We start from the raw sequence: 15,930 nt of genomic DNA, 5'->3' as shown, positions 1-15,930 counted from the left end.
ATCAGACCACAATTAGGCAACTCAACTTACATGCTTTAGAAAGTCACTAAGAATAGCTCATTCTCCTTCCTATATATCTAAGAACTATCTCCTCCACTATTCTAGACATGGCTGAAATTGCCTTTGCATCACACCTATACTATTGAAATCATTTGAAATTCAGTGGTGATTGGGCTGTATCATTTTTCTCCTCTTTATTTGCCTTTTGAATAATTCCTTCAAGAAGAATCAGCTGCAGAATTTGTGAGGTCTAGTTTGTCATGAAAATGTGGACTCCTTGTTCAAAACATATTAAAAGCTCAAGATGGCAATAGCAGCAAATAAACCAAGTATAAGTTAGAGGACAGAGTCCCACAGCTGAGTGGGAGTCTGACACCCCCCCCTCCCCCAACTTGCCCTAATGAACCTTCCCAACAAGCAGGGAGGTAGCCAAAGAGCTAGTTTTGACTGGGAAAGATCCTTACAGTAGATCTGATCAAGATGTTACTTTAAATAATGAGTTGTTAGAAAGCTATTGGTTTAACTCTCTATCCTATCAGAAGGTGAAATAGGTAGGGTATCAATGTTGCTGGTTCAGCCAAGATTTTCCAGCAACCCCAGGACAAATGTCCATTGCAAGCTCACCTTGATGTAGTCATAGGGGCAGGGCACCTCAGGATGATCTTCAATGTCAAAAGTGTCCTCGAATTGTAGGCTGATTATGAAACCCTCCTCTAGATTGATGGTGTAAAGACATTCGGAGCTCTTGGGGTAAGGGTTAGGGTAGTCAGGGCTGGTGATCATGCCAGTCATCTGGGTGAAGAGGTTATCACTGCACTCCACTGTGGGGAAACAGCAGAGAAAATGGGATAACACCATCACAGCCCCAGAAAGCTCTTGCCCACCGTACATTTCTGTGTCCCCATGAGGTAAGCAGGGAAGGAATCATCTCCCTATAATAGGTGACAAACTGAAGCCCCATGAAAATAAATGATCTGTGGATGGTCACAAACCAAGTAATTTGTCTGCCAAGACTCCAGCTGAGACTATTTCTCTGTACAGAGCTGTTTACCCTCTGTGATGACCCTTCTTTCCCAGGATATTTTTCTGGAACCTGGGGACTGGGCAGGGACTCTAAAAGGGAGAGTTTTGAGATGGCATGATCATATATATTCTTTTTTTGGCCTTTTTGCCTTTGATTTCTCTTTCACAAAGACATCAATAGTTTGCTGCTCAAGATCCTGTGTGTGTGTGTGTGTGTGTGTGTGTGTGTGTGTGTGTGTGTGTGTCTGTGTATGCTAGTATTCAGGCTTGAACTCAGGGCCTCTTGCTTGTCTTTTTCACTCAAGGCTGCTCTACTACTTGAGCCACAGCTTCACTTCTGGCTTTTTGCTGGTTAATTGGAGATAATCTCATAGACTTATCTGCTCTGGCTAGCTTCCAGCTGAGATTTGGAGTGGCTAGAATTATAGATGTAAGCCCCTTGCACCCTACTTCAAAGTCTTCCTTGACTCTCACATAATGCAAGGTCCCACACCCTCTTTCTCTAGCCATTTCCCTTCTGTGCTTCACAGTGTTGTCTACCACTTGACGCAATGTCATATACTCATTTGTTGATTTTTTTTTTTTTTCTGTCCTCACTAAATACCTTCTATGATCTCTGGGCCTCTGCTTTTGTTCTCCACTGTTGTTACAGTCACCAAAGACTCAAAGTCCTGGGATCCTGGCCCTGACTTAACCCTACTGTGCCTTTATTTGCTGTTGAACTTTGGCCTTAGGCTGACCCATTCTAGTGCTGGCAAGTCCACACTTTCTAAGCCTTTTGTTCCTCTTGCTCATTTGCAAATGAGAAAACTGTAGCCCAGAAAAGCAGTCATGACTAACTTCAAGTCCCAGAGCAATGAATTGCTGAAAGAGGTCTAGATCAAGGTCTCCTGAATCCCCATCTGTTTTTATTTTCTACCCTAAGCATTCTTATGGGGTTACTCTCATCCCAAAGGGATAAAATCATTTCTTGCACAATGCACATATAATCTACAGACATATATGTCTATGGTAACCAAAAAGAAAAGATTAAAAAGGTCTCCTGAGGGTCAGGCACAAAACCAAACATCAAGCAAGGATTCTTGTTCAACCTGCTTGAGCTTTTAGCTCTCATGCATTCAGTACACAGTAGATAATCAATACATATTTACTAAATGTAAACAATAGAAAATATAACCCTCTTCAAGACAATTATTTTTTTGTTTCGGCAGTACTAGAGTTGGAACCCAGAGACTAACACTTGTGGTATAGATATTCTTACCACTGAGACACAGCTGCAGAGTAAGGCAATTGCTAATGTGTCTGTGTTTCTGTTTTATAATGCTTTTGATGGTTAACCTTGATGATCACCTTGACTGCCTTGAAAAATGCTTGGGTGAGTAGTAAAGCACATCTCTGAGGGTGTCCTGAAAGTGTTTTCATAAATTATTAGATAGTGAAGGTTCTGATCTAATCAATTGTTTAATCCATTGCTAAAATCACAATTTGAACAGACTGTTGTTGGGAGGTGATGGAACTGTGGAAGGTGGGGCCTTGTTGGAGGAAGTAGGTCACTGGGAGCGTGTCCTCAGAGGTTTTATCTTGCTCTGGCCACTTCCTGTTAAATCTCTGCTTTGGTTCCTGTCTACCATTATGTGAACTACTCTGCTCCACCATCCCTGCCCTCTTTGCCATGATGGACTGAAACCATGAGCAAAACAAATCTTTCCTCCTTAAGTTGCTTCTATCAGGTATGAGTCAGGCAAAAGTACCCTAATCCACTACTTTATATTGATGGGCAATATAGGAATACCTATATTACAAGCAGCAGATTTTGAAGAAAGGAAACAAAGACCTCTTGTCTCCAGTCTTGCCCTCCTTTAGCAACCCTTCACTCAGTTTCCAATCAAATTGGAGGCAAGCTCTCTCACCCTAGGTCACACTAGTCAACTAGCAGTTCCCCAAATATCTCAAGTTTTATAACACCTATGAATGTTTGCAGAAGCTGTTCTTCCTGTGTGCAGTGTCCTCTTTCCCCTACTTTAGTTAATCTTTGTCAATGATCATCATCTCTGACAAACATTTGTCCATTTCTCCAGGACAGCCCAAGTCTGACTATGCTGTGACCATATTTCCTTTACATACATGTAATAAATAAGCGTTTATGTCATCTAACAGTTTATGCAGCTGTTACCCCACCAACAGGAGACACTATTCCTACAGAGAAACTAAGTCTTTTCATGTCTCCATCTCTGATCCAATCCGAGTCTACAAAAAGGAACCATGTTGGTGGAAAATGGAAACAAAGGGAGATAGAAGGAATGGAAAGATTTCTTACTGTCTCTATCTTTGCCTTTTCTTCTCTCCTTTTTTGTCCTTTAGAACGAGGTTCTCTATGCTAAAGAGGGACTAAGGCGAGGGAACCTGTGGGTGAGGCATAGTTTCTGGCTCAAAAAGGACTAGGAAACCAAGCTTTCCCTTAACGTGGTCAATGTAGTAGCCTTCAGTTGGAAAAGGTGACCTGATAGTCTGAACTTCCCACCTGTGTTCTTCTGAGACCTGGATGCCATATTTCCAGGTAAGACATTTACTATCTGAGACGAGCACTTTACTACTAGGCCATATTCCCAGCCCCAACATTTACTATCTGTAGTAAGTCTTTGACCTGATTCCTACTGCATATTTGCCTTTCTTCTAGTCTTATTGCTAAAGGTAGTGTATCATGGTGCTTTACAGAATTATCCCAGGACCCTACCTCGGCAGGTCCTGTTGTCTGTGTGGAGGATGTAGCCAAACCGACAGGAACAGTAGTAGCCACCAATGTAGTTGTGGCAGTAGTGGTCACAGGACAACTCCTCATCCTCCCTCTCTTTGCATTCGTCCACATCTGCAGTGCAGGTAGAGCCTCTTAGTCAAGTGATGGACGCATGCATTTTCCCCCATTTCTTTATTGTTAAAGTGATGTACAGAGGGGTGACATTTTCATACATAAGGCAGTGAGTACATTTCTTATCCAACTTGTTACCTCCTCCCTCATTTTTCCCCTGCCTCCCCTTCCCCATTCCCTCCTATTCTCCACTCCCCTATGAGTTTTAGTACCATTGGTTTACACCATATAGTTTTGTATGTTCTGCTGTTGCATTGGTTTGTCTTTTTATCCTTTGTTTCTTGATTTTGGTATTTCCTTTCCCTTCCCTAGTTCCAATACACAAATATACAATATCCAGGGTACTAAAATCAGTTACAGTGATATCAAGGGTAAAACCACGGGAAAGAATGACAAAAGAAAAAGGGCATAATTTCACATGGTATGTTGAAAATAAGGAGAAACCACTTGTTTTCATTACTTGGAGTTCATTTCGCTTAGGGATGCATGTATTTATAGACCATTTTGTTAGAGCCAATTATTGGACTGGAAGGCTCATACATTCTTTCATTTATATAAAACCTAGAGGCAGCCTTTGTTTTCATTTTACAAAGCAAGAAACTAGGACTCAGAGAAGTTAGGCAACTTACCCAAGGTTACAGAAAACCAGGTTCTGATAAAAAGCATTATCATTTGACAGTGGCAGTACTGAGCCACACAATATTCTTAGTTATCAGGGCCATTCCCATCCTCAGACTGTAGATGGTGAAATTTAGAACCTAGATGCCCTGGGTGGGATGGCTCCAGAGTGTGTCCTCTAACTTGTACTCCTTGTTGCCTTTCTTCCCAAGCAACTAAAATGGCTTAGTCCCTGTCCTAGGCATATGAATATTCATTTCTCTTAAAGAGGCATATTAATAGCCAAGAAACACATGCAAAAGATGGTTGCCATCACTGGTCAGCAGGGTAATACAATTTAAGTCATGTTGAGGTAGTACTAAACATACCCTCCAGAGAGGTTAAAAAATTTTAAATTGACAATCTCTAGCATTGGCAAGGATATGGAGCCGGCAGAATTCTCATACATTGGTGGGCAGATGGAAAAATGATGGAATTGCTTCAGAAAAGTTTGAAAAATCCTTATATAAGTAAAATTTCTTATATGTCAAATCTACCCTATGACCCAACAATATGATTCCTAGATATTTTCCCAATAGAAATGGAAATATGTGTTCACAGAAAGACTTGTGCAAGAATGTTCATTGAAACTATGAATGAGGAAACTACGAAAGTCTGAGGAGATTGTAGGAGGAGATGTGTTGGAAACTATGTGGAAAGTAGATAGTGGTTGACCTTAAACATCATTAATTCTGTAAGTAGAAGAATCAAAAATTGATAGAGCCCAGGTTTCCCTCAATGAGAAATGGATTAAAAAGAAATTATAGTGGATTCATACAATGGAACATCTCCCTATCGAGAAAAGTAGTAATTTCTGATGCATAAATCAACATAAGCGCATCTCAGAAACATCATGCTAACTAAAAGAATCTTCACTCCAAAAACATATTCCCAGCATGTTCATTCTTGTAAAGATTTGGAAAATGTAAAGCTAAACTTGTAGCATGAGAAAATCAGAATTATTGTTTTCTATGGAATTGAGAGCAGAAATTGATTGGGAAGGCATATGAAGGAATTTTTATGTGCTAATGGTAAAGTTCAAATCTTATTAGGGTTTTGGGTTACCTGCAAAAACCAAATTTTCAAAATTCAACAAATGTATACTTAAAATTTATTGTATGTAAACTTCACATTACAAGAAAAGGAACCATGAATAGATATTGAACTATACATATTTTATGTACATCTGAAGTATTTAGGAAGAAGGATTCTAACCTTTGCTAATGCTTTGAAATGTCTCAAGAAAGATGGATTGTTGGTTCGATAGTAGATATATGGGTAGATATACAATGGAGCAAATGTAGTAAGGCACCAAAGTAGAGTTTAGTGTGGTGAGAATGTAGGTGTTCACTGTCAAGGAGAGGATATGAGGCAGTTTCATCTTTAGAGAAAAAGACCTGAGGAAAAGCCACTCCGACTCCCAACTTACCCACAGCCATGTAGTGGGCGTCAAAGCCAGTGAATCGCTCCTCATTGGAGAAATCTGACCGGAAAGTGACGGACATGAAGAAGCTAGGGGAGAGGACCACTTCCTGGCCGGGGGTCTGCTCTGTATCTGTGGTCTCCCGGCCACAGAAAGTTGCCAGCACCTGGTCTTCAGCCTCTACCTTTGAGGTCAAAGTGAAAAGGAACAAGATGAGTGGTTTCCCATCTGGGCTTCTCTCATAATCTCCAGGAATCAAAAGGAATGGCATGCCCATTAGTTAGAGTAGGGAAACTCAAAGAAAAGGAATTAGGGACTCTTGGATTTGAGAAAGACATGTTACAAAGTAAGCCAATGGGACCATCTGATTCATTTCATTCATTTTGTGTGTTCCATCAGAAGTACCTTGATACTTGTCATTCCTGTTGCCAACCAAGTGACTTAATCATAAAAAAACAAATTCTTATTCCAAAAGAGCAAGATAACCTTGCAGGTGAATTCTATACGTAACAGCCATTTACTGCATTTATAAAGAAAAGAGACTGAAGACACAATATGTCATTCATGGAGCATCCAGTATGTGCTTGTCACTGGACACGGTATGTGATGGGGTGATGAGAGATATGATATAGTTCTGTGGGCCTTAGGAAGGCAGTATTCAGCTTGAGGAGCAGACACAGACAGAGCTATTATACAGCCCGACAAGCACTGCAATAGAATCACTCAAGGTGAAGCCCTCTACCAGAACAAAGAGGGTCCAGGAAATTAGGACTGTTCTTCATAGACCAAGAATAGGACCCAGCACAGAGTACTTACTTATAAATATTTGTTAATGAGAACTAAAAGTACAAGGTCCATCTCAAAGCTAGGAGAAGCCAGAAAGTCTGAGGAGATTGTAGGAGGAGATGTGCTTGGAAACTATGTGGAAAGTAGATAGTGGTTGACCTTAAACATCATTAATTCTGTAAGTAGAAGACACTGAGCACGTTTGAACAAGAAGTCATATAATCATGACTATTTAATAGGTACTCTTAAAAATAAATTGTCTCAAAAAATTATTTCTTTGTTTTTCTTTGAGAATTTCTTTGAGCCAGTAGTAGCTCATGCCTGTAAACCCAGCTATTCAGGAAGCTGAGATCTGAGGACTGGAGTTCCAGGTCAACCTAGGCAGGAAAATCTGAGAGACTCAAATCTCCACCAAACTACTCAGAAAAAGCTGGAAGTGGTGCTGTGGCTCAAGTGTTAGATCTCTCGCCTTGAGCAAAAGAAGCTCAGAGACAGAGCCCAGACCCTTAGGTCAAGCCCCAGGACTGGGAAAACAAATTAATTAATTATAATACAAAGAAGAAGAAATTATCTGGTGCTGGTGGTTCACTCCTAGCTATTCAGGAGGCTGAGATCTGAGGATTTCAGTTTGAAGCCATCCTGGGCAGGAAAGTATATAAGATTCTTATCTCCAATTAAGCATCAAAAAAGCCAGCAGTGGAGCTGTGGCTCAAGTGGTAGGTAGTGGCAAGCCTGGAATAAGAAAGCTCAAGGAGGGGCTGGGAATATGGCCTAGTGGCAAGAGTGCTTGCCTCTAATACAGGAAGCCCTAGGTTCAGTTTCCCAACACCACATATATAGAAAATGGCCAGAAGTGGCGCTGTGGCTCAATAAATAAATAAACAAACAAACAAACAAAAGAAGCCAGGGACAATGCTCAGGCCCTGAGTCCAAGGCCCAGGACTGGCAAAAAAATAAAAATAAAAAAGCTCAAGGATAGCCCCCTGGCCTTGACTTTGAGCCCTATGACTGTCACAAAGAAAGAAAAATACAGAACTTATTTGCAACATCCAAAAAACTTATAGATGTGCTGAGACTAGATGCAAAACAAAATTTCCACTTGCTAAAGTAATTCTACATTTTGAAAGATCCACAAGTCCTGTGTGAATTGAGAGTGCAAAGCAGAGAGGAGACAAGATCTTCTCAGCTGGATTTTCTGTGTCTGGTTTAGGAAGTGGTTTGGAGAAACTTTTGACTGCAAATATGATCTACCCATCTCTTTATCTTCTTACTCCTAATTCAATTCTTTCAAGCTTGCATTTCTGTTTGTCATCTCTGGAGTGCTTTTGTACTCAAGACTCATGAGAAAAATCTTACCAACAGTGGTTTCTACTGCCCTTCAAAGTGATTAAAGGAAATTTCTCAAAGGCTGGATCTCTTGTACTCTCCAAAATTCATTGTTCAGTTCATTAGCTTAGTATGTCAGAGTATCTTGACATTTGACACTTCTGTTTCAAAACTAATGGTTTATTTATTTAAAATAAGAAGGAGTTTTTAAAGAAAAACAATTCGCTCTGGCAACAACACACAAGAACAATTAATCACTAAGGCTGGGAATGGACATGTAAACAGAAGATGAGGTCAGGGCTTTGCTATTTGTTCTCCACAGATCCTTACTGTACAATGTGCCTTTCTGACAAGCCACTTTCTCCAGCATCCCAGCTGCAATGTTATTTTGGATAGCTGAGTTTCCCAGATAGCTAAACTCTTTAAATATTGTTTTCCTTCTAGGTATAATGCTTCTGTTGCAAAAGTGCTTAATATAAGTCCCTATGGTCTTAAATGAAACACATTAACCTTTTCGTTGTGATCCAGGGTATCATTATGAATTTCAACTTTTGTGATAGTATATTTAAGTGAGACCCTGGGGGATATTTAGTTCCTCCATGCGATGTTGTCAGGCTACATGCCTATGCAGTTCTTAAGTCTCCTTTATGGACTGCTCTGTTTCCTTCTGTCTTTCATCAGTCTCATAGCTGCCCTTTTCTGTTTATTTTTAGTGTATCATGAATTTGGAACCACTTAAACTGCTTATGTGGAAATTTAATGAAAAGGAAAATAAGCCAAGAGTATTGTTTCACACATCTCTAGTCCCAACAATTCAGGGGATAGAGCTTGTGAGGACTGTGGTTCAAGGCCAGCCCAGGCAGAAGTTCATGAGATCTTAACTCAAAAACAAGCTAGGCATGGTAGTGCATGCCAATAGTCCCAGCTAATTTGGAGGAAGAAGTAGGATGATATCAGTCCTAGGACAACATAGGCAAAAGCACAAGACCCTATCAGAAAAACAAAACACACCCACCCCCCCACCCCCCACACCCCCACACCCCCACACCCTAAAAGCAAAAGAACAAAAGCAAGTGGTAGAGGCCCTGAGTCTAATTCCCAACACTAAAGGAAGAAAATGAGAGAGAGAGAGAGAGAGAGAGAGAGAGAGAGAGAGAGAGAGAGAGAGAGAGAGAGAGAGAGAGAGAGAGGCTAAATAGATTTTGAGTGAGAACTTGAGATTTTCATAATCATATGAACAGAGAGCTATCCTGCTGACCTCTGCTTTGGTGTAAAGTGTACAAAGCCCAGGGTCCTATCCCTCATTTTACCACAAGCTTCTCTATTACCAACCCCCATCTCAGCTATCCCTTCTCCATCAAACAGGAGTTTGAACTTGCTGAACTCCCTTCCAAGCCTAACATACTCGTGGTCTAATGAGCCACAATTGCTATATGCTAAATAAATGAACTCATAACATGGTGAACTGGAGTTTCAACATACAAATATGGCTGGTCTGTTGATGAGCTTGATGAACTTCAGCTTGTGACCCATAGCTATATAATAAAAAATCAGTTACTGATTAATTTTCAAGCCTGGAGCATTAACAGTTCCAGCCACATCAACTTCCATGCTATAACCTTCCTCTGGAGCAAAGCCATGCCTTCTTGGGTTTTGTAGCACCTGAAACAGAGACACTTTAAAATGAAATCAACTAGAGATTGTTTTGATGGGAGAGAGACCTCCTGTGGGTGTGTGATGATGATTTTCTTCCCTCCTTACACTTTGTGGGCTTGTCGACCTTTTCAGGATGACAGATATATAGTCATTATCTGCAGAGACAAACTGTTCCAGAGATCAGGGAAGCATGCCCAGGTGAGAGGCACGGCAAAACTGAGTCATATACACTTTTAGAACTGGAGAAGAGGATAGTAGCTTGGAGCCCTGGAAACTCAGTGTGTAGCCTAGAATAGAATCGGTGAATATCAGGGCTGGGAGAGACCTCTGAGAATTATTTCAATCTCCCTTATTCTAGAGGAAACTGGTTCAGAAAGGGGAAGTGGCTTGCATAAGGGTAGAGTGATAACTTTTGGATATTAGCTTTGGGAACTCTTTGGAGGGTAGAGAAGGGAAGGACAAGCCCAGAAAGTAAGTGCATGACAAAAGACACAGACACTTGGCCAAACAAGTTTCCTGCCTCAAGAGCCTGTTGAAACCTTATCTTGAGAGCATGGATTTTCTCCCAGAAAGGATGTGGCTCAGTGTCAGCTCCAGCCATAACCCAAACATAAGGGTCACCAACCCTGGTGGGTATTTCACATCCCCTGAGCTGGGTTCTAAAGTTCTACAGAGATCTTTTGGCTCCTTGTATAGAAGGATGGAACTCTGGCTGTTGTCTGGAATGTTCCATCTCTGGGGTCATCATATCAGCATGGTAGAGTGAACTTGTGAAGGGAAAACACAAAAATTCTTAACAGTAGAGACCCTTGTGGTGAAGGGTCCTATACTTACTCTTGCTTTCTCTATTTCTTACTGTGGGGCATCTTTGTCTGTGTAGACTATTGCTGTTTAAGGTACCAACAAGTGGTCATATGTCATCAGTATGCTTCTTTTAACTCAATTCCACAACTGTTGATGCACCAAGTTCTGTCTCCACCATAACATAGAGAATTCCAGATATAACTTATTTGGTGGCATGAACTTAATACAGAGGTCCTTTGTCTCTGGGAATGTAATGTTCACAAGGAAAACAAGATAAGTATTCCAATGTGTATGTTGGGGTTTTGTCAAAATATGGTAAATGCAATGAAAGATAGTTAGCATTGGGGCTTGATGGGAGACAGCATTTCACACGGTTGAGAAGGATCAGGAAACATTTAGGGGTTGGGGATGTAGTTCAGTGGTTAGGTACTCACCTAGCATATGCCCTGAGTTTGATCTCCAGCATTTAGGAAGAAGAATGTCTTTTGAGCTGAGGAATGGCACTGGAATAAGATTTAGGCAGGTGGAAGAAGGGGAGGGTGAAATGTTGACCTGGTAGAAAGAGCATCTAGGCAGTGAGAATAGTGAAGGTGTGGGCTGTTCAACCAAGTTCCACATCACCCAATGTCCAACCAGCTGGTGTAGGAAAAGGCTCTGTTGAGGATAAGTGATTTGGGAAAATAAGTGATCTGGAAAAGAGTCCAGCAACTGTGTTTTTTTTCCAAACACAAATATCCTAAAGAAAACTAAGGCAGGGCAGCAAGATGTTGGCCACATTTCTGTGGAAAGTTAGCTAAGGCTGCTCTCCATTTGTGCACAACAGTTGCAAAACTGCATTGATTAATAGCAAAACAGGAATTTGAACTTGCTGAACCCTGAGCCCTTCCAAGCCTAACACATTAGTTCCTCTCCTCCCCTCCCCTCCCCCGCCCCTCCCCTTCCCCCCTCTCTCCTCCTCTCCCCTTTCCTTCTCTCCCCTTCTCTGTGTGTGTGTGTGTGTGTGTGCGTGTGCATGTGTGTGTGTGTGTGTGTGTGTTGTCTGTGTGTGCTTGAACACACGCTGGTATTAGGGCTTTAACGCAGGGCCCAGGCACTGTCCTTTAGCATTTTGCTCAAGGCTAGTACTCTACCTATTGTGCCACAGCTCTACTTACAGCTTTTGGGGGACTCATTGGGAATAAGAGTCTCAGATTTTCCTGTTTGGTCCAGCTTTGAGCCTCAATCTTTATATTTCAGCATCCTGAGAAGCTACGATTACAAGCATGATTCACCAGTGCCCAGAAATATACTAGTGTGTTCTAACACACCATTATTACCGTACATTAAATAAACCAGCTGTACCAGCACAGCAACAGACAAAGGCCTGATATCTGTCATCTACAGAGAACTCAAAACACTAAGCCCCTCCAAGCCCAATAAACCTATTAGGAAATGGGCAAAAGAGCTAAAGAGAGACTTCACAAGAGAAGATATAAAAATGGCAAAGAAACACATGAGGAAATGCTCAACATCCCTGCTAGTAAAGGAAATGCAAATAAAAACAACCCTGAGATACCACCTCACCCCAGTTAGAATGGCCTATACTCTGAACTCAGGCAACAACAAATGCTGGAGGGGCTGTGGGGAAAGAGGAACCCTTCTCCATTGTTGGTGGGAGTGCAAATTAGTACAACCACTTTGGAGAACAGTATGGAGGTTTCTCAAAAAGCTCAATATAGACCTACCCTATGACCCAGCCATACCACTCCTAGGCATCTATCCTAAACAGCAAACCCCAAGATATCAAAAGGACATTTGTACTTCCATGTTTATCATGGCACAATTCACAATAGCCAAAATTTGGAAACAACCCAGATGCCCCTCCACAGACGAATGGATCCAAAAAATATGGTACTTATACACAATGGAATACTACATAGCGATTAGGAATGGTGAAATATTGTTATTCACAGGGAAATGATCAGAACTCGAACAAATAATGTTGAGTGAGACAAGCCTAGAACACAGAAAACAAAGGGGCATGATCTCCCTGATATATGACTGTTAACAAAGGGAGACGGAGAGACAGTAGAGACCAAGTCTGTGAACACTGTATATGTGCTTGATACATTGTATATTGCATATGGGTCTACCTGACCTAGACAAGGGATGGAAAAACAGGTTGTAAGATATCACAAGAAATGTACACACTGCCCTACTATGTAACTGCACCCTCTTTGCACAACACCTTGTAAAAAATTTATGTTCAATTAATAATAAAAAAATAAAAAAAAAGAAATATCAACAAGGAAAAAAAAAATAAACCAGCTGTAAGGTGGGAAGCAGGATTTCAATGCACAAATTTGTGGCTGCCTGCCAGGCTACCTACCAATCAGTTTCTCCAACAATGGTAGGGAGAAAGTAGCCCAAGAGTGATTCTTCTCCTTTAGTAGATGAAGAAGTCAAAGCCCAGATAATTTAAATGAACCAAGTGATAAATTATCTAGTGAAACAAGAATGTAGTAAGTGATGGATCTAGGTCCACAATTTGCAGCATCCATACTTCCTGGCCAAAGCTTCTCCAAGTGTTCTTGACTCCCTGGCCAGAACTCTTTTAAGTCATTGGAAAAGCAAAGGCTCTTCTGTAGTGGAGATGTCTCACGGCTTGGCTTGTGCCTGCTCACAAGCTACACCCTGGAGTCATTCTGCAATCTACTTTGGGCCTGTGAAGAATGAGTTTAGATTATATTTAGGCAGGCATTCAGGAAGAGTGTGGCATTATTTTATTTATAGTTTAGTTAGTTTTGTAAGTATATAAGCCAGAATTTTCTTTCCATTTACAGTTTTAAGTTAGAGGAATTTGTGGAAGAGTGGAAGGCAGTAGGTATTACGGTCTGAAAGTTGTTTTAGGCAAATGTAGGCAATAACTTGTGTTCTCATTCCCTGTATCCAGTTCTTTCCTGTAACTACTGGCTGCCCATAGTAGCTACTGATGACCACTGCGTGGCATGTGTGTGCATCCACGGAGGTGGTAGAGGTTCTCTCAATCAACAGCTTTCATAGACCTTTTTCTAAGTATTTTACATTTATAGACCCCTTCAAACTTCTAAAAAACTTACCATATTCTCTTGCAAATGCCAACCTTCCCACCCATGCTAGGGCTCCAGGAGAACCTTTTTCTGTGATCCGCTAACTTGCCCACCTCCAACTTGAACTTCATCAACTCTTTCTCTGATTTTATGAATTCATGAATATATATTATCTAATAACACTTTGGAGACTATTTGCCTGATTGAATTAATTGGTTGTTGGTAGCAGAGTAAGTGCTGCTGCAGTCATCAAAGGCAAGAACTCAAGGCCTTGTTTTCAGGTGGGCCAATAAGCAGGTGGTAGAACATCAGTGAAGAAATTCTTGGGAGAAAGCCAATGGATTTCTGTGGTGGTGAGACAATTCACAAACTTGCCTATGGCAGCTTGGAGGTAAAGCAAATGTTCATAATGGACTTGTGGGTATGGTTAAGAAGACCTCTGGACAGAAGGCCAAGTGTGACAGCATACACTGCTTGCTGTGTATAACATTTCCAGACTTTGCTGTGCAAGCAGAACTTAAAGGACATCCAGAGGGCCTAGGGATAGTTTGGTTGAAAAGCAGTCTTCCCAAATGACTTTAAGAAGGAAAAAAAAAAATGGCTGGGCATCAGTGGCTCACAGCTATCAGCTACTCAGCTTCAGGGAAAATGTCAAATTAAAAGTGTGGCTGTTACATTTGTTAAAACCCAGAAAATTCAAGGCAGTTCCTAGTACTCCCTGTCAGTGAGATGAAAAAGTATTGAAGAATTTTAGGGCCCTGACATACCCTATAGAACAGAGTGGTTTTTCTTTTGTCATCATTTGCTCTAAAGAAGAGAATCATATTCTTATATACTGAAAAGAGCTTTAAAGGAAATGCATGAACTTGGAAAAATTGACAGTTCAGAATGTGCAGAGGCCTTTAGGCCCAGGTGCCTATGTGTAGCAAGAGGGTTGAAAGGAGCATTCACTGGCAAACATGAGCCACTTCATGGAAGAGAATGTCTTACAAGACGAAGCTAAGAAGCCAAAAGGCAAAGCCAAAGCAAGGGTCCAGAGTCACAGAGAGCAGTGGACTGGGAACCATTCCCAAGGAACAGAACTGGACTCTCATCAAGGAATATCCCTGGTTTCTGGAGAACACAGCATATACCTGGATCAATTTTAGAATTACTCTGGAGGAAATAGTTGTTGGCCTTTTAAGTCATTCATTAGAGAGAGTTCTTTGTGGTTATCTTATGCTTATATCATGAAGGGGGAAAAAGATATAGTGTATATGGATCACAAAGAACTTTTCTTTGGGGTTCAGAGACTACTGAACAAAGAACAGTAGTCCCTAAAAGCCATATCCTTGCTAGGTGCGGGTGGCTTATTCCTGTAATCCTAGCTACTCAGGATGCTGAAATCTGAAGTTCAAAGCCAACCCAGACAGAAGAGTCTGTGAGACTCTTAACCAGCAAAATGTTGGAGGTAGAGGTACAGTTTAAGTGGTAGAGCACCAGTCTTAAGTGAAAAGGCCAAATGAGAGCAAGAAACCTTGAGTTCAAGCTCTAGAACTGACACACACAAAAAAGAGATAAAGTAAAAAAAGTGTCTTGATTTTGTACCTGGAAATATAATTTACAGAAAAATATTACAAACAGGAAAAAAGCTTTTATGAACAAAGATATTTATGGTAGTTAATTTAGTCAATACTTGGCAGACATTAATGGAGAGTATAAATAATCTGCAAGTATTCTTGGTAGGAGATGTGTGTGTATGTGTATGCGTGTGTTTATGTGTATGCATATGTGTATGTATATGTATGAGCTGGTCCTGGGGCTTGGACTCAGGAACATTGTCCCTTAGGTTGTTTTGTTTAGGGGTGTTTGTTTGTTTTTTGGCTTAAGGCTAGCTCTCTACCACTTGAGCCACAGCTCCACTTCCTGCTTTTTGGTGGTTACTTGGAGATAAGAATCTCATGGGCTTTTGTACTTGGCCTGGCTTTGAACTGTGATTGTTAGATCTCTTTCTCCTGAGGAGCTAGGATCACAGGTTTGAGGTAATAGCACTTGGCAAAGATATTTAGTAAGTGAAACAGTAGGAAAAATTGTAAAATTTTATAACTATACAATTGTATAAAATTTAAATAAAATTTCATACAATGTTATAGTTACATAATTTTATACATTTTAATTGTGTAATTATATAGTCAAACATGCTGAAAGCATGCACTGAAAACAGAAAACACAAGGAATTAGTGTAAACTGTTAGCAATAACTACTGGAATCAAAGGTATGTTTTCTTTTTCCTCTGTATTTATATTTAAAAATAAACTTGATCCTAAAGATATTTTACTCTG

General features: G+C 40.7%; 1 protein-coding gene across 2 annotated transcripts in view; it reads right to left on the bottom strand.

The window, feature by feature from the left end:
- Masp1 (MBL associated serine protease 1) overlaps positions 1-15,930 on the bottom strand; it is a 63,943-nt gene that overhangs the window by 29,109 nt on the left and 18,904 nt on the right. For both annotated transcript variants that reach the window (XM_048346979.1, XM_048346978.1), the window contains exons 3-5: positions 5,976-6,153; positions 3,758-3,889; positions 625-821 (exon numbers count right to left, since the gene is read on the bottom strand). In XM_048346979.1, coding sequence (XP_048202936.1) covers positions 625-821; positions 3,758-3,889; positions 5,976-6,153 — 507 coding nt within the window. The remainder of the gene's footprint in view (positions 1-624; positions 822-3,757; positions 3,890-5,975; positions 6,154-15,930) is intronic.

This window comes from Perognathus longimembris, chromosome 5, assembly GCF_023159225.1.
Source record: "Perognathus longimembris pacificus isolate PPM17 chromosome 5, ASM2315922v1, whole genome shotgun sequence".
NCBI classification, from domain to species: Eukaryota; Metazoa; Chordata; class Mammalia; order Rodentia; family Heteromyidae; genus Perognathus; species Perognathus longimembris.
This window is presented reverse-complemented; position numbering and strand designations above follow the sequence as displayed.